This window comes from Phalacrocorax aristotelis, chromosome 1, assembly GCF_949628215.1.
Source record: "Phalacrocorax aristotelis chromosome 1, bGulAri2.1, whole genome shotgun sequence".
Taxonomy (NCBI): domain Eukaryota; kingdom Metazoa; phylum Chordata; class Aves; order Suliformes; family Phalacrocoracidae; genus Phalacrocorax; species Phalacrocorax aristotelis.
Window position 1 is genome coordinate 25258482 of NC_134276.1, and position 27100 is coordinate 25285581.

The 27100-nt window shown below is 42.1% G+C and overlaps 2 protein-coding genes across 3 annotated transcripts in view; one reads left to right on the forward strand and one right to left on the reverse strand.

The window, feature by feature from the left end:
- The window catches only part of BRCA2 (BRCA2 DNA repair associated), a 39372-nt gene extending 27873 nt beyond the window's left edge, over nt 1-11499 (forward strand). For both annotated transcript variants that reach the window (XM_075084778.1, XM_075084786.1), the window contains 11 exons: nt 1202-1372; nt 1681-2032; nt 2706-2861; nt 4958-5102; nt 6020-6141; nt 7199-7400; nt 7637-7803; nt 7892-8027; nt 8697-8956; nt 9335-9487; nt 10759-11499. In XM_075084778.1, coding sequence (XP_074940879.1) covers nt 1202-1372; nt 1681-2032; nt 2706-2861; nt 4958-5102; nt 6020-6141; nt 7199-7400; nt 7637-7803; nt 7892-8027; nt 8697-8956; nt 9335-9487; nt 10759-11397 — 2503 coding nt within the window. In that variant the 3' untranslated portion in view covers nt 11398-11499. The remainder of the gene's footprint in view (nt 1-1201; nt 1373-1680; nt 2033-2705; nt 2862-4957; nt 5103-6019; nt 6142-7198; nt 7401-7636; nt 7804-7891; nt 8028-8696; nt 8957-9334; nt 9488-10758) is intronic.
- Nucleotides 11399-26698, reverse strand: N4BP2L1 (NEDD4 binding protein 2 like 1). The gene is made up of 5 exons (XM_075084870.1): nt 26493-26698; nt 18520-18644; nt 17567-17655; nt 16272-16348; nt 11399-14167 (listed from the first exon to the last, which is right to left on the reverse strand). Exons 1-5 carry the CDS (start codon nt 26636-26638, stop codon nt 13939-13941), a joined length of 666 nt encoding a protein of 221 aa, XP_074940971.1. The 5' UTR covers nt 26639-26698; the 3' UTR covers nt 11399-13938.
- Nucleotides 26699-27100: the final 402 nt, after the last annotated feature.

The window sequence follows — 27100 nt, forward strand, 5'->3', positions numbered from 1 at the left end:
TGGCAGCATCAATCTGACCCTGAATACCAGACACTGTCTCGAGCAGTTTGTAGAGGTTGTTCCACAAGAGGCTGCCTTCAGTTCCTGTGTCTCTTCTGGATTTGTTATATGTTAATGCATATGGTTGAGAATAAATACCTACTGGTTGGTCAGCTGAATCAGCCTCTTTATGCCTTTAAGTATATTAACTAGATCTCCATCAACTGGAATATATGCGCCTTCATTTAGTCATCTGTATTTAGGATCCTAATCTTGAACTGAATTCTGTCTTTAACTCCTGAATTGCATTGTCCTTCACAAAAGATTACAGAATATCTCCTACAGCTTGAGATTACTTTGTTCTCTTCCAGCGTAGTAATAATTAATTTGAAGATCATGCCTGCTGCTTATCTTCCTGTATATGACTTTTTGGCTTTTAAGTTGTTTCTTTTCCTCACCCAACTGCAATATAGTTCCTCAAAACCTTCCTGAAGCTTTCTGACAAGTTGGATATCGACTTTTGGTAGGACTTGTGTTCTAATCAGTCTAATGGCTCAGCTGTTTAAATCTCTGGTCTAATTCTTTCTGTCTTAATGAGGTGGCCTCCCTAGTGGCTGTGAGAGCTGGAAAAAAAATAGATGTTTCCAACTCAACCCATACAGGTCATGGTGGTACAGTTTGGACTCAACACAGAAAGAAAGTCTGTCTGAGTGGTCACTCAACAGAAGGAAGTTCTTCAGTAGTAACTGAAAGCTCTTTGAAATGTGTTTGTCCACATGCACGCTTAAAAAAAAGAAACAAAACCAAAATGTCCAATCCACAACTTTAGAAACTGTGAAGTAGAACGGGATGGATTGGAACGAACTCGAGCAAGCAGGGGAAATTCCAGGGCTGAAAGGGAATAGAGCACACCTCTGCCCTCTATGCTATGTGCATAACTGTGAAGCAGACAGAGTGTGCCCCTGGAGCTACTGCTAGGGTCAGAAGTCTTGATTTCAAGAATGCATGCATGTATGCACACGTGTGCTGCCAAAGCGTATGAGGACAAAGTTTCTGTGTTCACACAATAACCAGATCAGGTTATGTAACCTTCCTGTTTTCACTGCAATAAATATTCCTTTGTTTATGTTGCCTACGTACATACACTGAATACAATGCTAGGGAAAAACAGGCAAGTAAAAACAGCGTATTTCAGGTTAATTTATTAACGATTTACCTGCAGAGCCCTCTGTGACACTCCTGGTGTGGATCCCAAGCTAATAACAGAGGCCTGGGTTTACAACCACTATAGGTGGATTGTATGGAAATTGGCAGCCATGGAAGTGTCTTTTCCACATGAATTTGCTAACCGGTGTTTGACACCAGAAACAGTGCTGTTGCAGTTGAAATATAGGTAAGTGTATAGCAATGTACTTGGAGTTGTAATTTGTGATACTGTGTGTTTTCCAGTTCTTAATACTACAAAATAAGCATCTCTACCTTGTATTTACTGTTTATCAGAATGCTTATATTGTTCAACTTATGCATATCAGTATTAAAAATGTAGTGCATGTTATTTGCAAAAACTTAGGTAACATTTGCTTTGCTACAGTGGTACTTAATCATGTAGATTGCTTAAACAAAATTTGTTACAATTGTTTTTAAGGAAAAAAATGTGATGGATTTTGTTTGCTTTAAAGCATCATGACTTCTTTTTTGTAGGTATGATTTGGAAGTTGATAAAACTAAGCGATCAGCAATCAAAAAAATAACAGAGAGAGATGATGCAGCAGGTAAAACACTTGTACTGTGTATTTCTAAAATCATATCGCTGAACGCTGTTGTATCTCCTAGCAGTAGCAATAAGAATGTGGAAAGTAAAAAAGCAGCAGCAATAATTGAAGTTACTGATGGCTGGTATGGGATTAGAGCTCTTCTGGATCCACCTCTTAAAGCCTTCTTACATGAAGGAAGGCTGACTGTTGGTCAGAAGATCATAGTGCACGGAGCAGAACTTGTTGGCTCTCAAAATGGATGTACGCCGCTGGAAGCTCCAGATTCCCTTATGTTAAAGGTAAAACAAAGTATTAGTTCAGCTTGACTAGATGTGACCGAGAGACATGATAGAGGCTATTTACCTGAGCCACGTTTTGTCAACAGAAAAAAGTTTTGTCAGAGCTTTATAAACGGACAGTTTTGTTGAAATTTAATAACCAGATTTCTAAGACATGACTTAAAGTAGCTGGCACTATCCAATAGGGTTGGAAGAGAAGTTTATAATACAAAATTCTGCCAAGTTTTGCTACGTGTTTTGTCAGTTCCACCTCCTTAGAAAAAAGTATTTATCCATCACAGACAATACGGAAATTGGAGGAAGAATGGGGAGAGAAAAAAACAGGTTGTGAGAGGGTGGGCTTACAGGGGAAGGTGCTGACTTGTTTGGGGATGAATAAAGTGCTGGGTGAAATTGCAGCATAAAAATTTTGCTCCTCTGTTGTAAAGCAATGGCTTGTCTCATAGGTGCTCATTTCCTAAATAATGTTACCTCATCACTTCTTTATTTCCTGTTTAAAATACATTCTTCAATGTGAAAAGAAACTGAAATTAAGATGTAATGTGTTTGGGTGGAGAAATTAGGTATTCTTAGTGAGTTTAGTGTGAAAATAGTCTTTCCTCTAGATATAATAAGATGGATATCTTTTTGACCTACCAGTGACAGTTTATCATTCAACATTTAATTTATGCAGATTTCAGCGAACAGCACTCGATGTGCGCGATGGCATGCAAAACTAGGATTTCATCGGGATCCCAGACCTTTTCCTTTGCCTTTGTCATCGCTTTATAGCGAGGGTGGTGCAGTGGGGTGTATTGATATCGTTGTTCAAAGAACGTATCCTGTTCAGGTATGGCATAAGTACTTTATTAATCTAACAGGTTCTGAGACATCTAAATTCTATTAGTTAATTGCCATATCATTCCTCAAATCAGATATAATATAGACAGCTAAAAAATTTAAGAAGAGGTGCTGTTATGTGTAAAATGAACAGGAGTGATCCTCGCAGCGTGCATGTATCTTATATTTCCGACTGGAGTATCCTGCTATAAGAATTGCAGTTTGTGCTCAGTATCTTCTAGTTCGCTTTGGTTTCAGCTTCAAAAAGCCAGAAGTAATTGAATTTCAGTTCTGTAATCTAAAAAGCACAGCACTTTTTAAAGGAGAAAAAATATTGACAGTTTCAACTCCAAGTAGAAATGAAACCCAGTTTTTTCTATTATTAACATACATATCCCTGCAAAGAAGTTAAATATTTATCACCATTAGTAAGGTTACTCTTTCTTACATATGGCTGGCTATATTGTCTAAGACTTATTATTTTAAAATAGTACTGAAATACAGCGTGATTATGGTGTAAAATAGAATGAAGATGTTCTAAGTAACACTTTATATCCAGACATTTTAAATATGGTCAGACTTTATCATAACTGTAACTGCTTGCTTTTGTAACAGTACCAACTACAAAAAGAAACAATATTTTTGTTAGTAATCAATCCTCTTTAAAATGTTAACAGTGTAACCAGGATACAACTTTCAGATTTTGTTAACTTTTCTCAGAGCGTGTTATACTTGGCATGTACATGTAGGAGATTTTTTTCATTGCTTTCTTTCTGAAGTGTTGTCCAACTGTTGGGCAATGTAGAATGAATTCTGCAAAGGTAATAGCAATATTTGGTTTGGATGGTTACTTTGATATTTAGACCATTACTTCAATGGAGGAAATTGCAGAACTTGCTATGTGAACTGCCTGATAGAACTAACATTTATTTAGGTCCCAGAAAAGGGGACTGTAATCTGTAATCACATCACAGTAAATAGCTTCCGGGCTGGGGAGGAAAGTGGTGCTTTGTATCTCACTGTATCAAGAGACAGATGTGCTGATATAGATTTTTTTAAAAAAAAAACACTGAGACTCTTGTTCAAACCTACCAAAATGATTGGAAGACTTGGGCTGTCTCCTTTTTACCTCAAGAGTCAAGGAGTGTAGAAATTACAGTAACCCTAATGAAAGGTGTCAAACTGAATAGAGCAGGGAATACATGGCATGCAATTAATGAGGCACACAGAGCCTATTTCAACAATTCACTGCCTCGTAAGGATCAGTCCTTCAGTGTTCAACCTGCTCTCACTATACTCCCTTGCTGCTTCTCTATGCTAAACCTGGAGTTCATCTGATCCTGTTGCTTAGCTAATTTAATTCACTAAACCAGGAGTAACTAACTGATAATAATAAAACCCTCCCTAACAAATTGCTGTGTATTGAATTAACAAACGGATGTGTTCTGACGAGGCAGGTATATGCTAGAGCCAGTGCGAGGAAGAAGATGGGACTGTGCAGCAGAGAGGGAAGGGACCGCTTTTGGCAGCGGTGATCTCTTTGTTTGCCTCGCCTGTCTCTTCAAACCAGGCACTTAAGGCATCAGGCAAGCCAGTTCTGGCAGGGTTGCAGACAAGGCTGTAGTTCTCTAGAACCATTTCAGGCAGAAAAAGTTTAAGAGCATTTGCAGAACAGCATCATAGTTCTTTTACTGCATCTAATCTAGCATGTTGAGACAGTACAGTTGATGTGAAAAGACAAATTGAGTAGAATGCAGTTCTGGTATATTTCTAAGCAGAGTTTGGTTTGTGTCTTAATGTATCTACCAGTGGGATCAAGCTATCTTCTAAATTACAACCTACCTATTACTATAAGCTATGGTTTCTTCAGCTGTTAAATCATGCTGGTTTGACTACTGCTCAATTCTGTCTGTATATCTTTTTAAAGTGAAGATTTACTCACCAATGCTGTGGGGTTTTGCCTTTTATCTATTATACTGAAAGAACTTGTGATCTACTGCCTGTTTGTTTTTCAAAGCATTTTCACTTAGCAGTGAGTATTAAAAGGAAGTTGGATGAGGTTAAAAATAAAAAAAACTGGTTTTTGTTTGAATCTTTTTATTTCAGTGGATGGAAAAGACATCAGCTGGCTCATACGTGTTTCGTAACAGCCGAGCTGAAGAAAGGGAAGCTGCCAAGCATGCAGAGGATCAACAAAAGAAACTGGAAGCTCTCTTTGCAAAAATCCAAGCAGAATACGAAAAGCATGAAGGTAAACCTTTCATTGTTTCAGAACATGTAATAAGAATGGACAAACTTTTTTGGCATTTACAGAAGAGTTTAAAGAAAGGGACGAAAACTTCCCTGGTGATAGAGAAGCAGAGATAAGGTGTTGGGTTGTTTTCTTTGTTGTTGTTGTTTTTCTGTTGTATTGTTTTAGGTTTTTCACTCCCTATGTATCAAGACCTTTCAGAACAAAACAGTTACTTGCTTGGCTTTGCAGCATATACTGGAAACCCCAAAACAACAACAAACCCCCACAAACCTCCACCATTGAATTCTTAGTTGAAACCAGAGATTGCTTTATAATTCTTAACGCCACTGATATGAACTTCCACATATCAGTCACCTCATTGTGTTGTTTTACATTTGACTGGCAAACTTGTCTATATTGGAGTCTACTACGCTGATGGAATTCGTCAAAATACTAGTAGCAAAATTACTTACCTAAGAAGAGGGTAATAGTTTAGTGTAATGAAGCTACCTTGGCTTTTAGTTGCTGTCCTAAGGAGGCTTCATGTGCAGGCCTGTGGCCCCCTGTTGTTCCAGATCTTGGTGTCTGAGACATTTCGGCTGTATGAGAGGAAGTGACAGACATCTATAGCCATATATTGACAAAGCTTCATGGCAGCTGGTCAAGTCTCCTACCATCTCCTAAGTGCAGACACTGATACTGGCTTCCCCAAAGCTTGTATAATGTTCTAATCTGTGTTGTATTTAAATGAATGAGATTTTTTTTCTGCTTGTATTTTCCTAATATATATGTGCATATATATCAGTTACTATATAGAAGTGTTTTGTGGTGTTATTCTGGCAAGGCTTAAGTACTGCCAGGCTTCTTAGGTAATGATTTTTTTTCCTTTTATGTTGAGTACAGCAGTACACTTTAATAGCTTTTTTTTTCAACAGAGAGAACTATCAGAAGAACACCAAGAGCACATATAGTCACAAGACAGCAAATCCATAATTTGCACGATGGTGCAGAACTTTATGAAGCCATTCAGAATGCATCTGATCCTGGCTATATGGAGGTAACTGTAGATCCTACTGGGCTACTTCTGAAATGCTTGTGGAATAGTTTACTATTTAGTAGCTCCTGCTAAAACCAACTGTTAAATTACTATTTATTTTTGCTACCTTTTAAGATTTTTCTACAGTATGCTTATTGCTAAGTAAATTAAGACTAAAAATTTTGAAAATGAAGGCTTGTTAAAATAGATTAATACTATCTTGGATTGCAAAACAGAGTAAATTATTTTCTCGTTATAAAAGTGCAGGATATAGCACAATTAAAAGTTAATGTTACTTGTAATTTTATTAACTTTTTGTCTTGCATATATGAAAATTAAATGCATCTCATAAGTCTTGAGTTTCACAGACTTACTTTTGCATGCTGTTCACTGAAGTGTTTGAATGGCTATATTGTTGTTGCTCTCTTCACTCCCTGTTCCAGTACAATCACTGTTTTTAATTGTTTATGCCTTTATTAATAAGATGCAAGTAATTAGTCCCTGCCGGTTGTTAAAAATTAAATGATTGCTGTGCCTTTTGCAAGTCAGGGTCCTTGACTGTCATACAGCCATACAATCTGTGACTTCATTTGATAAAATGTTACGTGTATCTGTGATGCTACATGTAAAGACATCTGGATCTTGAAGGCTTGGTCAGAAAGGTAACACTCCTGATGCATTTTAGCATAAATCACTGTGTCAGCTCAGAGATAGCAGCCTGCTGAGAGGTGCAACTCTTCTTACAGATTTTTTTTCCTAATATTTCTTCTTTCTTACAAAACAGGCAAGTATACCTGTTACATTAGATGTTCACCTTAGTTATGCGTTCTTTAGCAGACTTCTCAGTAATTTTTACTTAAGAACAGTATGTAATGTAATACTTAGACAACGGAGCACTAGCTGAGTACCAGTCAAGACTGGTGACTCCCATTGTGCTATTCTAGCCCTAGTAGTATATCAGTTTAACAATAAATTGCTTGTAAGAGATGAACACTTAAGAAAGAGGATATCTAAAAATCTTGACAGGATATTCTTAATTAATAAAAAAGGTACTGAATAAATTTTCTCTTGGTTACAGGGATATCTCAGTGAAGACCAGTTAAAAGCTTTGAATGCTCACAGGCAGTTGATGAATGATAAAAAGCAAACTCGGATACAAGAAGAATTCAAGAAGGCTTTGGAGTCAGCAGAACAGGAAGAAAATGGTTGTTCTAAGAGAGATGTGTCTACTGTATGGAAATTATATGTGGTAGACTACAGAAAGCAAGAAAAACATAAAGGTTAGTACTTGGAAAATTATAAATAACTTTTATCTAAGCAGGGTAACTGGCTAACATGCAAGGTAGATTTGAAGAGTGTTTCCTAACAGTATTCTAGCTTGCATGTTAATATTTCCAGTCTTATTTGGGTTTTGGTTTAGGGCTTTTGGGTGGGAGGGAGTGTTGTGGATTTATATTGTTTAAAGGCCTTGAAATTAATATTGCACCACTAATATATCTTAATCTGATATTGTTAGGAGTCATACTGAGTATCTGGCGTCCACTGCTAGATGTTTGTTCCCTGTTAAAGGAAGGCAGTAGGTACAGAATCTACCAGCTGTCAGCATCACAGTCTAAAGGAAGATCAGACTCAACCAACATACAATTAACAGCAACAAAGAAAACTCAGTATCTACAACTATCAGTAAGTGCTTTAACTGCATAAAGATGTATCATTAAAATGTATCACAGTCTATACAAGTAAAAATGTTAAAAATTTTGTGTTTCTCTAGGTACCACAGGAGATGCTGGAACAGATTTTCTTTCCAAGAAAAGCTCTAAAATTCACCATTTTGCTGGATCCTTCTTTTCAGCCACCGTGTGCTGAAGTTGATTTAGTTGGAGTTGTAGTTTCTGTTATCAAAAAAGGTATGTTGTGGACCACATTCGTGTCCTCCCATTGAATAAACACTAGATATTTTTATTTCAAAAGTCAAAGTTATCTTGGTGTTGTACCTGCATCAGGCCTGTGAAAACCTGCTAATATAGCCCATCACAATGATATGTTGGCAGATAATTCTCTTCTCCTAAAGAAAAACTGTCTTTTCTTACTATTAGCTCAGGAAGTATTTAATAAGGGAGGATCTAAGCTCAAAATAAGCTTTTCTTTAGTTGTTTCCATAAATGGTGGATGTAAGTTCTCACATCTGTGTTCAGCATGTGCAGAAGTCGCATCGTGCATGTATGTGAGCTCTCTCTGCTGTGTACAGTTTCATGAATTGAGTAGAACCCAGGCACTGGAGCTCATAGGTAGGAACAGGTGGATAATCTGCTGAATAAAAAGGAAAAGCACCATAGTAGTATTATTTTTTTTTAAGCACTAAAACAGACTTCTAGTTGTTCTCTGTAATCAGTAGGGAGATAGTGTAGAATATGAATGAAGCATCAACCATCTGTTACCACACAGATAGGCTGCCATGTTATTTATCAATTCTCTTTAAGATGTATGTGACTTTTTTTTGTATAGATGCAAATTGCTGTAAACAACCTTTTCAGTAAAGATTTATGCTTTAATTCAGACTTTTTTCTTGCTTTTAGGTTTCGCTACTATGGTGTACTTATCTGATGAAAGCTACAATTTGGTGGCAGTGAAGTTCTACAGAGATCAGATTAGACACTTTGCTATTGAAGATATAGTTGTCCACTGTTCAATCATTTCTGCAAGCAACCTTCAGTGGCAATCTGAATTCAGATCAGAAATTCCTGTGCTGTTGGCTGGAGATTTTTCTGTATTCTCAGCCAGTCCAAAGGAAAACTATCTTCAAGAGAAGGTTAATGAACTGAGAAGTAAGATAGAGGTAAATCTCCAGATTTTTAGTTTATTGATTAATTTTAGTTACTGCTCTGTCACATTCTTCACCAAAAAATCCATTAGTACTAATAAATCTTTAAAACAAGTAATGCACATAATGTTGATTTTCTGGGAGATGGAGTAAGGTGTTAACACACTTTTCCTGGAGGACTCTCCAAACAGAAGTATTTTTTTTGTTAACAGTAAAAGGAAGGTATGATATTTCCTTCCACAGAAAGTGCAGCAGTCTTCTAAGTTGTTGGCTTGATATAAAAGAAACTTCTAGTGGGATGAGAAAACAAAGTCCTAAATACTTTGTTTATGAGCATATAGTAATTAATTTGAAAAACAACTACTCTCCATTGTAATCTGTTCTCCTTTATAGAATATGGCCTTCTTTTGCTCTGATGCAGAAAGTAAAGTGATGAATTTACTACAAAGAAATCCATTGCTTCCACCTAGTCTAACTAAAAGATGTGCCTTGGAATGCCTCTCTCCTTATTCCAGCTCAGGTCTTTGTGCAGAGGATAAAAGTTTGGTAAGCTTCTGGTAATTAATATTGTGCTTATACTGACAGTATGTACACTAAGGATATAAGCATGTTTTATACTGATAGCTGTGGTGAATGGTCTCACTTCTCAGCCCCCTCCATAGGTTCTCTTCAGGGGAACGCGAGCTGATTAGAATCTTTATCTGTGTGTGGGTTTAGGATTATTCCCCACAAGGAACTGTGAGACTATTCCTCCAAGCAGTACATGAAAACCTCCCCTTGTGGCCTGTGTTTTCACTGCATATTTCAAATATTCTAAATTCTATAGTAGTAAAATTAATCCTCCTTTCCCTATATATGATTTATTGCTTCCTTGGTCCTATTGTGAAGATTATTTGACATGGATGTTACTGGAAGGAAAAATCTTGATATGTAAATTTTAATTTCACGGCATTCTGCAGTTCCTGCCCTTGCTTAGAGAATTTACCTCCTGGTCTTTTTTTTCCTAGATATTGTCCACTATTTCCAGGATTTAAAAGGGAAGAGGTATCACCTAGTAAAAGTTTACATTTTATAACAGTCTTGACAAAAAAATAAGTTAAACAGTACCGAAGTTTCCCATGAAGGCTGCTGGTGGCAAGTTGTTCCTGATACGGAGTACTGAGTGCAGTCCGAACAAAAATTTTTCCTGCCACTAGTTGCGAGGGAGGTGGGAACACCCTGATTTGAGATCAGTTCCTGGGGACTAAATTGAAGCTTTTAAGACATCCTTTTCCATTTCAGAGAGTGCTTATATCCATTTATTAAATATATTAACCAAGCTAAAACAAATAAGACATTAAAGGTATTCTCAAGTTAAGCATGGGGTTGAATTATTTGCTGTGTAATGTATTTTTGTGTTTATTGTTATCTTCAAGTTTTTTTTGTCTATATTCTAGTCCTTTTTCTTCATTTTTTTTCCTCATTTTTCCCTATTTGACAACCTGTTGAGGACATATCCAATGCAGTAGAAAACTCCTTTTTGAGTGCTTTGATTTCTTACCATCTGGCACAGAAAAATTCCTATATATTTAGATTAGATCTCAGAAACAGAATGTAAACGTGCTGTCTTAATGTACATGTAAACAGTGATTTATCAGGCATCGATACTTGAAATTATATTAATGACCATCAGAAGACATGAAACTAAAATTAAATTGGACATGAATGATGGCATAGCATTTTTGTATTGGTTTTTTTCCCTGTTTTGTGGAAGTAATTGAGGAAGCTAATGAAATAGGACACTCTATTCAACATAAAACTTATCTCTTTTTAACTAGATCTCTTCAAAAATGGAAATAAAGCATCCAAGCCCTTTGTCAACTAGCATAACGAATATGAAACTTGTCAAACAAGGGTCAGCAAAAACACCTTCATCTGCTACAATTAACGAAGACGATCCTAAAAGCAGCAAAAAGAAAAAAGCAATGGACTTCCTCAGTTGCATACCTGCCCCTCCACCACTGACACCAATCTGTCCAATCATTTCTCCATCTTTAAAAAAAGCATTTCAGCCTCCACGAAGTTTGGGTTTACAGCATAGCAAGTCATCAAGAGAAACAAATCGGAATATTGGTCATATCACCCCCTGTAGAAAACTGAGAGAAACTTCCCATCTTCCTGAGAATGACCTGGTTGCTGATGAAGAACTTGCAATGATTAATACGCAAGCACTCATGAATAACTCACCAGAAGAAAGGAAGATTGATTATGTAAATGGAAACAGTAGTACAATAGCTACTAATTTATCTGATAATCTTTCACCCAGATATAGTTCCAAGTCTACTGGGGAAGGAAGTAACTCATCAAAAAGCAGTTCTGAAGTAGTTGAGGCTCTTCAGAAAGACGCAAAGGAACCTGAGGACTTGTTACCAGCCCGCAGAATGCTACAAAGACAAAAGCCCCGAAAATGCTACTAAATGCACATGTACATTATTGTATATATTTCAAATTCAAATTATTTTTACACTTTGTACATTAAATTCTGATTATATTTAATAAAACAGACTCGTGAAATTACACATTTCATCTGCAAAATAATTTTGAGTTGAGTAATTACACATTTCTCACACAGACATGTATTGTACAATAACATCAGTATGGCTGAAGATTTGATGACATTTTAGAAGCCATTGCTTTGATTTTGATGTGTTCTTAAATTACAGCAGGATCTTTGTTTCAGTCTAAAGCAATCTGTTTTGTTACCGTCTGTAGTATTAGAAGAGTTGTTCGGCTGTCAGAAGGTAGCACAGGGCAAAATAAACAATTCTGAAAGTTTATTGTTGCCAAACATAGCATTTTAATTTTGAAATATTGCTCTGTAATTCTGCTGTAGTTCTTGTACTTTTCCCCTCAAACCTTCCATATAGCGCCTATGATTATTTGATTCATAGCAAAATGCCACAGAAAGGTATTAATGGCAGATCCTTGGTCAGTGTTTCTGCACCACTCCCTAAAGAAGCACTTGAGGCCACAGCATCATGAAAGGTAATCAGATCTAGCCTTGATTTCATCAAGACATCTTTCTGCTGGGAGTGAGTTAGTACTTGACTTCATTACTTTGTTCTCATTAATTTCAACAGGTGAAGCTTCTCAAAATTGGAGTTTCTCCACTGGAGACAAACAGTCCTGCTACACTGGCTGCCAACAACTCCATATTCTAGCTGGTTTGTTGTCAGGCTGCCCCTTGCCCTGCTGCTTCCTACCTGGCGTGGGTCAAAGGAGGGAGGATGTTTCAGAACTGAGACCACCAGCTTCCCACTTGGCAACTTTTCAGGGGTCCTGTGCCATTCATGTGGCTCAAGTGCTGAACTGGGGGGTGGCTCCTGTCACCAAGCTGGACATAGTAGCAGGACTGGAGAATTGTTGAGGGTGCCAGAGCAGTGGCACAGGCTGCCCAGGGAGGCTGTGGAGTCTCCTTCCCATGAGACATTCAAAACCCGCCTGGATGCGTTCCTGTGCCCCCTGCTCTAGGTGTCCCTGCTCAAGCAGGGGGTTGGACAAGATGATCTCCAGAGGTCCCTTCCAACCCCTACCATTGTGTGATTCTGTTCTGGGCTGACAAGCGCCTGCTGGTAGTTCTGTAAACTTTTGTGCAATACTGCAGAGCCAGGGGCCCTAGGCCCCCTAGTTCAGTTATTTACAATGATGATACTGCTTCTTTAAATGTAGCTTATGTAGAAAATGCAATTCATTTGATACATCTACTCTGTCCTGAAGACAGCTTGGCTTTTGCCCAGAAACAGCATATTTATTTATACGTCTTACACTTCTCTGCCTGCTAAATTGCTAGATGAATAGGAGCTGTACCCCTATTTCTTAATGTCCAATATAGGCTGTCTTAATTTCCTGCTGCAAAATAGCTCACTAGTGCCCCGTTCTATAAGCACTGCTTAATAATCCACACTTACTTCAAAAAACTTGCTGTCACAAATGCAGCGTTTTAAAAATGTTTGAGGCTTCTTGATAAGGACATTCAGCAGAATTTAACAATATGGATAAAACTACTGCAGGATAGCTTCTTTTCTTACCCATCAGTCAGTGGCTTCTTGGCACTTAGTGGTGGACGCAGTTGATTTCTCACCTTACCAGAACATTTTTTTCTCTCCTTTATTAAGTCTTTGTACTTCTGAATTAGTTTGGGTATTTGGTAGCCTTGTGCTTCAGGTGTTCAGAGCTGCTCCTGTAGCCCTGTTCCTACTTAAAAGTTAACAAGCACTAGCCTGACACTAATGTTTCCTTTTAGGACCCTCCATATACGGACTCATCTCAGGATCAGTTGAATTCCTATGTCTTGGCAAGATAAAGGGCTCAGTTTGGTGCGTTGAAGTGTTTCACCTCCAGGCTGGAGAAGCTGTTTGGCTATGACAGAGCTGAGGTAAGACCTGTATGACTCCAGACAGCAAAGGTGTAGATAGGGACCAGCATCAAATCTTGCTACAATCTGTTAAAAGCTAGTTTTCCACCACTGACTTTTCCTCTCTTAAAGTTGCAGTAATGCTCTAGGCAAGATGGAGTGGGAAGCTACACAAGGTTAGACAGTCAGATATAAAGTATTAAAATGGCAAGAAATGGCAATTGCGTTGAGAAGGAATTGGCCACATGGCCTGTAAGAAAAAGAATTTAGGAATATTTATTGTTACTGATTAGTGACAGAGTACAATGCAGGAAAAAAAAAACCAGAAAGCGTGTGGTGTAGCCAGTAAATTTCACCACTAAGCTTGGATGAATTTTCATGGAGGAAGAGGGATGAAAGAAGGTACAGTTTGTACTGAGGATAGTGCTCTTAGATCAGCCACATAGAGCTGTGAAATTATAATCCAGTGACATTTAAAGACTTGTAAGAAATAGAAGTAGTTTAAAAAGTAGTAGAAAAATACATGAATAAAAATCATTTAGAAAAAAAGTAAAACTTGAGACTTATACCCTGATAATTAAAATACACTGAGGAATCCACCTCTTCAGTTAAATGGCCTGTGGTTTGTACGAGCCACATGAGGTCTTCTGTTTGAGAAGGCTGGAAGGGGGTTGAAATGGGCACCCATGCTGTAAGCTGCATTTGGTCGACTGGAGCTTCTCTCATCTCTGCTTGGCTCTTCGGAGTGAAGAACACTGTGGAAGGTAACATTGTGCTCATATTGTTCTTTCATCCGTTGTATCTTTTGTCGAGGGACATGATGAGTGTTTCTTCTGTAGAGTCAATAGTAAGAGAAAAATACAAGTATTTAGCTGCCCATGTATTAGAGGTTATCTTAAGTTTGCTAAAGTTCCTGATATGTTCAGGACAATGATTCATGTCCCCACTGATCTATTTCTAGCCTTTTTTGCCAAATTGTTGTGCTCTTCCACCTGCTTAAAAATATTTTTGTGATTGCTGAAAAATGCAAGTATTTTTGTGGGCACCAGGACATAAGAAGTTAGACAAAGGCTTTGAAATGTAGGCCGGGTAAGAGCGAGCTATATAGAAGACCTGTGTATTATTTTATATGGGTTTCAGTACTAACGGCTTGTTAGCCTCAGGGTGAGCTTTTGTAAATATGGAGAAATGCAGACAAGGGCTGTCGATAGCCCAGACACTGACAAATAGTCAACAAGTATAGAGGTCAAAAACCTGTTGCTGCTTTGTCCGAGTGCAAGTGGGGAAAAATCATACTTCATGTGGCTTATGCTCCAGGGCTGATTTGTAAATGACGGCAAGTCTGATAGGGAGGGGAACAGGCTGCTCAGACATGCAGGGCTTTCTGGATAGACCAGAAACAGCTGCAGCCTCTTGACACATTAGTGGGAATTGTTTTTCCAAAGACCTCGAGGGATTTCTGCTTGTCTCTGTGCTTGAAAACTCTGACTATCTTTGGTTTTGCCATTTATCTCTGTTAGGCACAATTAATCACCTAGAATCTAAGTTTCTCCTGCATCCACATTTTCAAAGCCTCACGGTGCGCAAATCCTGCATCACTCAACACGTTTCTCCCCTGGTGGAATTAAGGTGACAGTAATGAAGCAGGTTGCTAGCTGCAGCATCCCACTTGTGAAGCAGCCGGTGCCCTACACATGTGTGCAGCCTGGGACCAGCAACTGGCACAAACCATATTGCCAGTAAAGACACAAAGTGGAACCAGACTGGAAGTGACCTTCAGCTGTCCCGGAATCATTTGCCGAAGAGCTGCTCCAAACTGAGCATTTTTTTAATTAGCTTTATAGTGCTACTGTAAAAATCTGACTTGTTTAAAATGATTAATCAGAAAAAAAAAACAAGTTACTGAGTAGCTTGGCCTAAAATGAATGATTATTAGTAAAATCTGCCTCTGCAGTGGTGCCCTGCAAATGGCTCCCAGCCAGTGAAGCAAGAGCTGACATTTGCAGTTGAGTGCTCAGGCTATTGGTGTCCTCGCCTGCCTTCAGCCCCAAGCCATCGGCTGCCATCTGCCATGTCCTGCCTCGCCCTGGAGCTGGGAGAGCTCTGGGCCGTGGCCCTCTGCCATTTGTCTCTGTCACACACAAAAAGGAGCAGTGCTGATTGCTGGCTAGAGCTCCTAGCTGGTGCAAAACAAATCGATCAATCAGACTGAAGTACCCATGCTCTGTTTTCTTGTGATAACAAGTAAGTTAGCATGTGTTAGCGTCTGGATCTAGCGGATGGGAGCGCACTTGCTGCTGTAACAGTTTACAGTTGGTTAAAGGCTAGAAAATTAGCCTGCATGGAGGTGGGGTTTTTTTGTGATGTAACCATCAAGCCTGCATCCACTAGCTTAAAGCCATATTTAGCTGCCTCTGTATCCTGCCACGGTATGCAGAGGTGCTATGTTCATTGTATCCCTTTTGCATGTGTATGTTAAGATCCTTAGAATGATCCTCCAGAACGCCATTTCTTGACCACACTTAATGTAGCATCCTACCACTGCGAGACAGTATTTGTTATGGTTAGCTTCTTTAAGAAGAGATCTCTGAATATTGTCTGTAGTGCCTAGGCATGTTTTGTGCCCAAATAGAGAGAATGCTGCTCAAAATACAGAACAAAAATCAGGGTTCCTGCCCCAAGAAGCTTGCAGTATAAATACACGCTTCAGGGAAGTTGCTTTTCCTACTGCCTGATTCACTCCAGCAGGGTCAGGCTCAGGCTTTTTTCAGGGCTGAATTCACTGCAGACCAGGTACTGAGCAACAAAAATTTTCCATGGCAATCCTGTTGTCATTCCCTAGATTACCTTTTAGGGTATATGAAGAGTGTTGACCTTTCTGAGAGCACATCAAGAAAATGACAAGCTGTCTGCTATATCAGAGAGAAAAAGGTTTACCTCGTCAGTTCTTGAACATTGAACTTCCAGGGTGTATCTGGTTCTTGGAATATAACTTCATATCGATTTTCGCGTGCCTGAAGAAGTACGCAGAGAAGTTTTAGACATACGGCTGCCGAGCTCAGGAGTAGCTAACCTGCCAGACCCGCCCTGAGATTTTACCTGGTTAAGAGAGGTATTATCTGTACCAGGAGCCAGAAAGAGGAAGATAACCATGACTCCCTTCGAGGTGGTGGTCTGAGTCCCAGCTAGTTCATTTCCTTCTACATCAAAGGATTTGGGTCTCTTAGCAAAACTTGCCTCAGTGTTGCCCCCAGTCCCCGTTCCCCCGGCACCCAAACTCTCCAGAAGTCACAGATGGCTCAAGAGCCACAAGTTGGCCACGCCAATCCAGAGCTTCCACAAGCGTGAGGTCTACATCTATCAGTTGTGCTATTTCCAGCCACTAAGTCTACAAGCCTCAACTTTTTTCAAGGTAAAGCAAAATACTTGTATGTGTATATATATGTATATATATATACACACACATACATATACATGTATATACATATAATAGTTATTAATTGCTTTGGGGGTTGATTTGATGGAAATCTGTTGGCTTTGTTTACAACTTGTCCACCTCTGGCTGTGCTCTTGCACTGGCTTCATAGTCGCCCACAGGCATTCACAGCTTCTGCTACTGGAGTGGCAGGTCCAGGCTCTCCAGCACCACAATTACCTTGTGCCTCTTTTCTGCTCCCATGTAAGCAATACTTAGAAACAAATTGCTTAACTGACAAGACCATAACCCAAGAACAAGAAGGCTGAGTATAACGTTAGCAGACAGGCCACATTATGAAACTGTACTTAAAATGCTGCCATCTCTGCCGGAACTCCTGACAAGAGATACCAGTGCGTCTTTGAAGACTCTTTATGGTATATTTTTCACAAGTCATAAGCTAAAATTGTAACTTATATCTTGATGTATTTGTTACCAACTAGTTTGGGAACTGTTCAATTCATGTCATCTCTGGGGAAGGGGCTGACATCTGTCATCAAGAAGTTACAGGGGAAGTTCAAAGACACTTCATCTTTTCAAGTAATTTTGCCTTTACTGAGGTATATAGCTGACTAGATAAAACCACTGCACTGGCACTTCTTCCCCTACTTTGTCACAATATCAACCTTAACTATAATCAGAGACCTAAGGGAAAATTGAATTAATTCTTTTTAGCTGTGTTAAGAACCGTTTGTCAGATCACCTCTTAAATGTCATAGTGGAGCATGTAAAAGCAATAAATCAGAGCTTTCCCTACCATCATCACATACGGCTTCATTTCCCAAGCATGGATGTTGGTATTGTCAATAATAACCGGGCTTTTCCCATTCTTCATTGCCTTGTGTGCTGTAATGTAACACATTAAGTAAAGCTAACGTGCTAAATAACAGACTGAGCCAGGCCCTACTAGCCCCAAAGCGGCCATTCTTTGCCCACTGCTAGCACACTTGGTTCCCCACTGGACTTGGGTTCGGGTTTCATCCCAGAGTTTGGCCTTGGGACCACCCAGACATGAGCAGAGGTCAGTGCCCAGCAGGTGCAATCCTGGAGGAGGGGATGCAGCCGCTGGCTGTGCTCCGTAGTGAGATCTGAACCTCTCGTAGAACATACTTAGCGGTATCACAGTGCTCAGTATTTACAGCAGCTAAAAATTAGTGTTATTTGCAAAAGCTGTCTGTTACATGATCTCAAAAGGGTTTTCCACTGTCAGAAATTAGTTCAGCGCACAGCCACAAAAGCATGTTACATTTTTTTTCTCTGAAGCAGAGACCTGGGTTGTTTGTTTCATTCTCAAACTTGTGACTAGGTTTGCAAGTCTTCCACTTGGCTGTCACTAACTCCCCCGCTGTAATGCCCCTCTCCAGGCAGACGTCTGAGAAGTTACGGTCTGAAGGATGCACTGGCTGGAGCTGTGGTGAGCCACTGCTGGGCTCCTTGTATTTCCATGCCGCCTCCTGTTACCAAGCTTCAGCAGTGCTACCTAAGAGTCACCGGTTTACTTTCTAAAATAGTATCTTATCACCAACATTTTTTCATTTATAAATCTTTCTTGTAGAAGAAATAAAATCAGAAGTGGTAAATGTATTTCTAACCAGTAACCCATGGACTTGAGTGTATGACACCACTTTGAGATATTTTATTTTGGGGGCTAAGTTAGACAGACTGAAAAGAGAAACTGTTCTGCAAACCCCCTGGACTGATTTCAGTCACCTCTCTTTTGGTTCCATTTGTGTGCATCCTCTAGGAAGTCAGGCTCAAACACATATACACCATTTTCGAAGAAGTAGTCATCAGTACTAAGAATTACAGCGCTGGGATAGTCACGTTTCAGTTGTCTGAAAACAAACCCAAAAAAAAAGATGAAAGAGGATTAGTATACGCTAACACATGCCTTTAACAGAGAACATTATATCGAAGAGCCATACGAATGCTCTGCACATATGCACAGTGCTTCATTTTGAAATATCCCAGCTTAAAGGATCTAAAAGCAATGTAGTCAGTAGATAGGCACACGGGAGGAAAGGAATGGAGCTTAAGGCGTGGCCGTCAGTTCTTTAATTCAGCAGAGAAATCTACAATGGACTGCCAACATGAGCCTTTAATCATATTAATATATTTGATTTTCTTACTGCGTTGTCTGAAAAGGTATGATGGTAAATACAAAAACAAACCCCAAACCTGCAAATCCCAGGGAAATTAATCTCAAAACACAATTTGATCATGGGACTTTTGCTACAGAGAGATTTTTGAACATAACTAGGAGTGATGATTTGTCATTTAGTAAAGACTGTCTATATTATCATCAGTTTGTCTTGTTCTTTTTATTTTTGGCTACAAAAGATATAGCACTTTTTAATTTGCAAACAAATAGCTGAGTGATTAGGCAATACTTCCTATTATTTGTCACACTTTTACATTTCTTCCTGCTTTCACTTGTCCCTGTTTAATTTAGCCCTCCTCTTGTAGAGTTGAGTAATTTTTACTTATTTTCAGCTTTTAAATATACTTTATCAACAAGTCTGAATTGCCTATACTGGCAGCCCCAAATGCAGCAGATCCATAAAACCGGAGCCCTGTGGTCGGTGGCAATCCCCCCTCTCGTCCCACTGATGTGTGTCCTGCAGAGATGCTCATTCAGACCCAGGACGCTCACGGAGGGCGGGCGTGTGTCCTGCCCTAAGCATCCGGCTGCCTCGCAGACAGTGACTGGTGCGAGGAGGTGAAAGTGCTGTCTTATGTGGTGGCTTAAATATGAAGCATTCCTCTGCCAGTCCTTAGAAAGCATTAAAAAAAAAAAAAAAAGTCTTGATGAAAAATAGTGTTCCCATTTGTGTGTAATCCAGACTTACTTGTGTCCATAGACTGAACTCTCTCTTTTTTTCAGTCAAGGCAGTGTTGGGAGGGGGGGTGGGGGGCCTTTGCAAGAAGTCAGGGAGAGCCCATGGCATCACCTCACTGGTCTCTGCCTCCCTGAGGCCCAAAATGTCACTGGAAAAGAAAGCAAGGCCAATCCAGAAACCTCACTGCGCTCGGACATGAATGCTGCTGGCCCTGCTATCTCACACCAGACATGGACTCCAGTCCCTGGGACTCATTTCAGCTTTCCTGATAAAACTCCTCTTCTATCCCTGGAAGCTGCAAAACAGCTATTTCTCAATGTCTTATCTAATTGAGCAACAGCAAGGGAAAAGCTGCCTCCAGGTTATCGGCAAAAAGCAGACACACAGACAGAAAAGGCTTAATTCTGTCCTCTCTAGCTCTGCCCTAACCCTTTACTTACCAATTTTATCCTAGACTGCCTGCTAGCAGCAATCCTTCTCTAGGCTTGCATGTTGCATGTAGCTGACTAAAGGTCAGCTTCTGGCTTTGTTCTGCCTCCACTGTAACACCTATCACCTGCTTGTTAATTAATATTAATTTGTGGCAGCGACCAGCACAGAGAGCAGAGGCTCGCTGCCGACAGGCTGGCCGGGGCTGTCCCCGCAGTGCTGGGCCGAGCCACTAAATGACGTATCATTTAGCACCTACGTGTCATTATCGTCTACCTCCAAAGAGATGTTTTAGTCACATAATCACTACTGGGCAAACAGATCTAACAAAAGTCATGTTGCAAACAGCCAAATTACTTTTGCTTTAATTTCAGGCAAAGAATTCTCATCATGAAAAGCACGGGAGCACCTCATGATTATCTGGTTACTCTTGTGCCGACAAACTGACAGAGTCAGCTCTAGCTATAATTCAGCACCTCCCCTTTCGCACCGCTTTACCCATCTGCATCGCAATCTCTTCTCTAAAAAACTGACTCTGCTAAAATACGTCATCCCTTTAACTACTAATATGCACATAAAATTGTACATAATAATAAAAGATCTCAAGAGTATTTTTTTCTTGCTCAATGCTTCATTTAAAAATGTAATTTATGAAATGCATTAAATTTAAAGAATTATTTTCTTAGCATATACCCTACTAAATTTTTAATACATATGTGCAAATTCTCATGAGACCTTTGCTATTAACCCTTTAAGCAATCTAAACAATATGTGACCATCTGTAAACTCTGTCTACTATCCACATGTCACTGGTAATTAAAGTAGATAAAACTTGTGCTTCAAAGGAGGAAAAATACGGTACAAAATGTGCCAAGAACTACGAGCTACTGCCACACTTGCCATATTCATACCAGACAAACTCCTACTAACAGCAGCCTAAGAAAACATTAAGTGGGAAAAGAAGATGTTTTACCTTCTGCTTATTTTGCCGGTTTTAACTTTTAGCAGTCTAAAACAACTGAGCTGACACTAAAGTTTACGGCCATTTTCTGTAACCCTCTATTGCCCGGGAAGCCGACAAAACGCCTGTTTCTTCCGTCCCTTATAACTTCCAAGGGCACCCAAAACTCTTTAGTTTGTTCCTTGAGAAAGAAGCCGTCTATGACCTCCACAGGACCACAAGTTGGTTTAGAAGGAAGATGCTACATCATCACGACAGGCTCCTAATCACTGTAGGCAATAAAAATGCCTGCATTTTAGCAAAATACACACCAGTTATGCAAAATGGAAGGACTCGTGACCAGTGTTACTGACTGATAAATTTCGAGCAGCACTGTGAAAAGACCCAGTGCCATTAGATCAGGAAGTGTAAAGCATACCAAGGAGGCAAAGAAAAATGAAATCTCTTGACAAGATCACAGGGTACATATGAGCTATGTTTGCATTTATAACAACAGCCACTGAACTCGAAGCGCGGCATTGCGATAAGCAGTACCTGTCAAAGGGTCACTATGAATTTGCCTACTTGGGAGGTTTAAGTGCGCAGCGTTACCACCCTCGATCTTGCAGTAGATAGATACAAACTACGGCGTGCTCTATACCTTGCTAAAGAAAAGTTTGCTGCTGTTTCAAAAAATAGGAAGGGTAAGAAAATAAGGAGAGAAAGGGGGATGTTTCCTCTGCTTGCAACAGATCTCCCCGAACCCTCTTTGCCCCCATCCCCAAGGCAAAGCAGATCTCCACCCCAGATACCGTATCTCAGATTGGCTGATACAGTTGGGGAAAATACAGCTTTCAGATGCTTCTGCTCTTCTTCAGATCCGACACAACAGCAGCAAACTTTATCAGTTCCCCGGCCTGCAGGTGGACACATGAAGCCCCCAGAAACATCAGGCCGGGCAGAGGACAAGCGTCGCTGTCTGCCCACACCAAGCCACCAGCAGCCCGGGTAGCCACGATGCTTCTGAACAACGGGGCGTCTTGGCTCGTGTTGGTGCGCACTCAGCTGCTGTCTCACCTGGCCAGGCTTGGGATGGCTGCTGCGATTGAAAAAGGAGAATCTTTCTGTTGAAAATACAGCCGTGTGTCTGTTTGACCACAGCAGCACTGCAACAACTGCCTCAGTGAATACATAGGTGGGGTTAGAGTCTTCTACGTTATTCATCTGAAGACCTGTCCCTGTGATTTATACAGGTTTTGAAGTTCCCTTTTTTTCCAAAGAGCACCTTCCATGCTGTCAAGCAATCATTTCAGATTTTAACTGTATATATATGCAACAATATAATTATTCAGGATTTCAACTAGCTGGATGCATTAAAGTACTTGGTAGAATTCTCCATGAACACTAGTACCATCACTGGAGATAAAAAGAATCCATAACTGTATTGCATCGGCTGTCATGTTTTTCCATCAGAAAATTTGAAAATAGATTAATTTCTGATATTGATCCTGGTAAGCAGATCGGAAGGAACCGTTTCAGTGCTCAGCAGCTAACAGAACGGTATCTCAGGCAGATCTGGGAGCTGGTAAATTCTCAAGCTACTTGCAATGCAACGGAGATCAGAACGTGTAGGTACCGGCACCACATACAAGCATTTGCTCCGGTCACGCTTCCTAACACACAGCGTTCCCGTGGCATTTCAAAGCCTTTAGTTTCAGCAGAAAATTAGAATTATGAGATCTGGAGCACATGCCCAGCACTATCAGTTGCCTGCTGTGTTTTAACAGCTTCTAGTGCCTGGAGGACTTTGCCCCGGCGGGAGCCTGCCAGCCGATGGCTGTGCTGTTGGCAGAGCACGCACATGCCTTTGTGCCTCGCCAGCGGCTGTTAGAGCAGCGGCTCTATTTTGTAAAGCAACAGGCTGCGTGTCCTATTTGATAAACACATTCAGGAGAATCACCTGAGGCGGGTTTATACAAAGGTAAATGTTTACAGTGCGTTGCTGCCTGGAAGCAGGAGCTACACAGCGAAAGTCCGTGAACCCTGTCAGAGCTGCAGTTCTGCAGCGGGGTCGGGGTGCTGGTAACAGCGGCGGGGCTGGCCCAGGGCTGGAGGCGCCGGGAGGAACGGGGCAAAAGCAGCACAGAGAAACGCAGAACATACAGATTACGCCAAGCAGTGATGCCTCGGTGCCAACGCATTTCTTCCTTCCTCTTCTGGAAGATTGCTCCCTCTGTGCTTCGTAACAGCGCGCAAGAACAAACTCATTGTCATTTCAATCGACAAATCAACACCAGTAGCTGAGAAGTTGCATGTTTGATCATGCCCAGCCTAGTGCTTGAGCAAAACTCCTAGACAGAGTGTTGCACGTTACATAAGTCGTGCATCATCGCAATATATTGTAGAAGAGCTGGAAATACAGCTATTGTGCAATAAAGAGTCTGTTGGGGAAGCAGGTATGAGCTTGCATGCGGCTCATTTGAGTTTTCTGAGACATTTTTGGAAGCTATACCTGCCACTGCACCTCAGATAACTGTTTTCTTGGCAGTTTGCCCAGATCTGATCACGAAACCTGTCCTGTGAAGTCAGGGGGAATGTGCTCAGGAGGAGGGTGTTACACAGGCCCAAGGGAGGCTATTGGAGATGCATCTCCCAGCTGCCCCTCTTCTCCAGTGTGCTTCTGCTCGTGGTGACATACGGTGACTGCTTAGAGGGAGATGGTCAGGGCCACCTAAAATATGTGGTTCAGGGAAGCATATTCCCAACAGTGAAGGAATTGGAAAGGTTTGGACCTTGGTGGTGAGCAGACCAACTCCTCATTCTGCCTTGACTATTCAATATATCACGGGAAGAGCCTTCGCTGTCTTTACCGGAAACCAAAAACCAGACCTGAAACGATCCATACCAATGTCATGCTGCTCTGGGCCAGGAGTGCAACCGCGATGGGGAAATCATTTTAACGAAGATGCCGTAACTAAGTCGTAGAAAACTCTGGTCAAACTGTGCTGGGTGACACTGAGAGGTCAGGGAAACGAGTCACGGATCCGAGGCTGTTCCTACGACTGGGTGATGAACTGAAAAGGGGCCTTTCTGCTGGATTAATCAGCGAGTTGCCATGTCACCAGTGACAACATTCCCGGTTTGTGACACTTCAGAACACTATAAAGGTGTACACGTTGTAACAGAAATACTGGCTGATAGGAAGAAAGAATGAATGGAGGTGTGTGTGAAAGCACCAGAAGAAACAACAGAGCAAAGGCTAAAACAATGGTACCACCGACAACTGAGAACATCGTTAACAGCAATAAAACTGGGAAAGGTGCTGTTTACAACCCCCCGCGCCCCACCCCCCAAAGGCCAGCACTCAGCTAAGGCCCAGAACAGATGACTTGCTGCTGGAGGACCCGTGCTCTAAGCACAGGAGGACGGCCAGCGGGTCACATCAGCCCATATGCACCTTCCTTCTTCCCTTTGTTCCAACAGAGGGAGGGGCTGCAGCTGAAAAGACACCCAAAATGGGAAAATGAAAATAATGGGAAAAAAATCCTGCCTAAGATTCACGGAGCACCAAATAAGCAGAATTCAGAGGCAAAAAGATGGAAGCAGAGAAACTGTTGGCTGCGAGTTGGCATAGCAGACGTGACCAAAACCCACCCTGTCACCACCAACTGAGAGCAAACCAGAAGAGAAACCGAGGCTGGGACAGCTGGAGGTCCTTGTCCTCTCTGATTGTGGGGAGACCACCTGTGCACATGCATCCTGGCACCTGCAAGTATTTGGCTGTGATAGTGTGGGTGAATAAAATCTGAGTGAATGAATTCAAATGGGTAAAATGAGCTCACCAAGGGCTTTTGCAAATAAATAATCACCTTCCTCCTCCAGTAGGATCTTACACTGAGCTTTGCTGCAGTAATTTTCCGCAAACATGGCCTTGCGTAGCACATCACATTTACCAACACCAGAAGGGAATAAGAAATGTGGGAATGGCAAATCTCAGAATTTGCTTGGCACAGTCCTTTCATAATCTGGACAGCGTTGATGGAGACGTACCAAATGCTGGGGTTTTTTACAGCTGTGCTTTGACCTGTGCACTGCAAAATGGCTAAATGCAATGATACAATTAAAAGGGGCTAGAAACAGAGTAAGTTCCTTAAACGTTCCTCTCACAGGGGACTAAAACAATACTTACAACGGATTTGGTAAATCTGTCACTAATAACTAATCTTGTGTTTTAACCTAAAACAAAATAGGTGAGGCAGTTATTTGCACTGGCTGAGAACATGGACCCAAATCGTTATGTTCTTACTGTACCACAAGAAGACCCAAAGCCCTGTGAGGGAGACAGGGCCTGCACTTACATGACCTCTTTAGGGGGAGACATGTATTTTGGGTGTCAGTAAAAACAGAGCATCTGGCTGTGCATTAAAGAGCTTGGTCTTGCAGAAGTCCTGTGAGGCCGAAGGCACCCTGTGACAGGCAGGATGGTACTGGGAAGAGGAAATGGTGTGTTAACCCAGCATATTTTATGGCTTCACGGTGCCACCTTTCACAGCAGAGCCCTTCCTCTGGCAACCCAGCACAGGTTCCTCCCTCGAGCACGGGAACCCGAGCGAGATGACAGCGAACGTTCCTCTTTTGATGGAGGGTGGGATCCGGATGGTGCTGGGAGCTGGGAGACACCAGACTACGGCTACGCTGTGTCACGCTGACTGCGGTGCCATCTCCCAGCACTCCCCTCTGGGGTTTTCCACCTATTTTTAAGCAGTACTGGAGCTGCTGGAGAGTGGAATGGTCTCCTCTGCCCATGTTATGCACCCCTGTGGCCCTGCCCCGGAGCGCAGGATATCTCGAAAACAGAAACCAGAGTTGTCGATTTTCCCAGTCAGCGAGAGGAAGTGCTTTACCGGGTGTGGGATTTACTACAAAACAAAGCACCCGGCTGGTGCTTTTTAGAAAAGAAACAACAACTACCTTAGCTTGGGTGGTTAGTCCATCTTACTAGACACATCCCTTTCGGAACTGCTCAGAACAACGACATACAGTCTTACAGGCACTATAGCCATAAAGCTGTTACGGCAGCTGGAGCAATAAAGCTTCGAGCTGTTTCTGAAGACAGAGGAAGTTTCCAAACGGCTGTGCTTACTCAGGGTTCCTGCGAGGCTCCCACCTCCCCCCCGAGCCAGAAACCCAGCTCTGAACTGGTGCCTCGGCCTTCTCCCAGCGCTTTGCAGCAAGGGTTTCCCGTTCCCTGCCCCGAAGCCGGAGCCGGGCGGGCAAAGAGGGGCTCCCTGCCCGGTTTCCCTCCCCGTCCCGCCTCTGCAGCCGGCGGGGGAGCCGGGGCCGGGCAGTCGGGGCCGGGCCGGGGGAGCCGGGGCCGGGGAGCCGGGTGGCGCAGCGAGGAGCAGCCGGGGCCGGCGGAGGGGAGACCACCCCGCCGGCGAGGAGGGCGAGGGGCTCCGGGGCCGCCGCCTTACCTGGCCAGGGTGCTCTTCCCGGAGCCCGGCAGCCCCCGCAGCAGCACCAGCTTCCCGCCGAAGCGGCCCCGCGGGCGCTGCAGGCTGAGCCCCCCCAGGGCACGGAGCAGCTCCTCATCCATCCATCCGTCCGTCCGTCCGCCCATCCATGCCCCGGCGGCCCAGGCGGGGAGCGGGGGCGGCCCCGGGCAGGGCCCGGCCCTGGGGAGGCGGGGGGGGGGGCGGGTGAGGGGGGGACCGGGGAAGCCGCTCCGGAGCCCGGCCCCGGCCGGGCGGCGGGACCCGGGGGGCGCCCCCCGCCCCCCGCCGGGGTTCGCAGGGGTCACGGCCGAAACCTGCCGTCCCTTAAGGCAGGTTTGGGACCCCCCCGGGGAAACGAGAGCTGCCTTGGAGGGAAACAACAGGAAAGAAAGGGCAGTGGCGGCTCATGCAGCAAAACGGCTCCGTTCTTCCCGGAGCATGAACCCAAGATCTCATCTTTAATTATTTAATATCAGGATTTATCTCCAGATTCTCAAAGATGGGAGAGCACAGGCCGGTGCTGAAAATATTCAGCCCCACGCCCTCCCCATATGGACTGCGGATTACAGGAAAGGGACTCATCAATA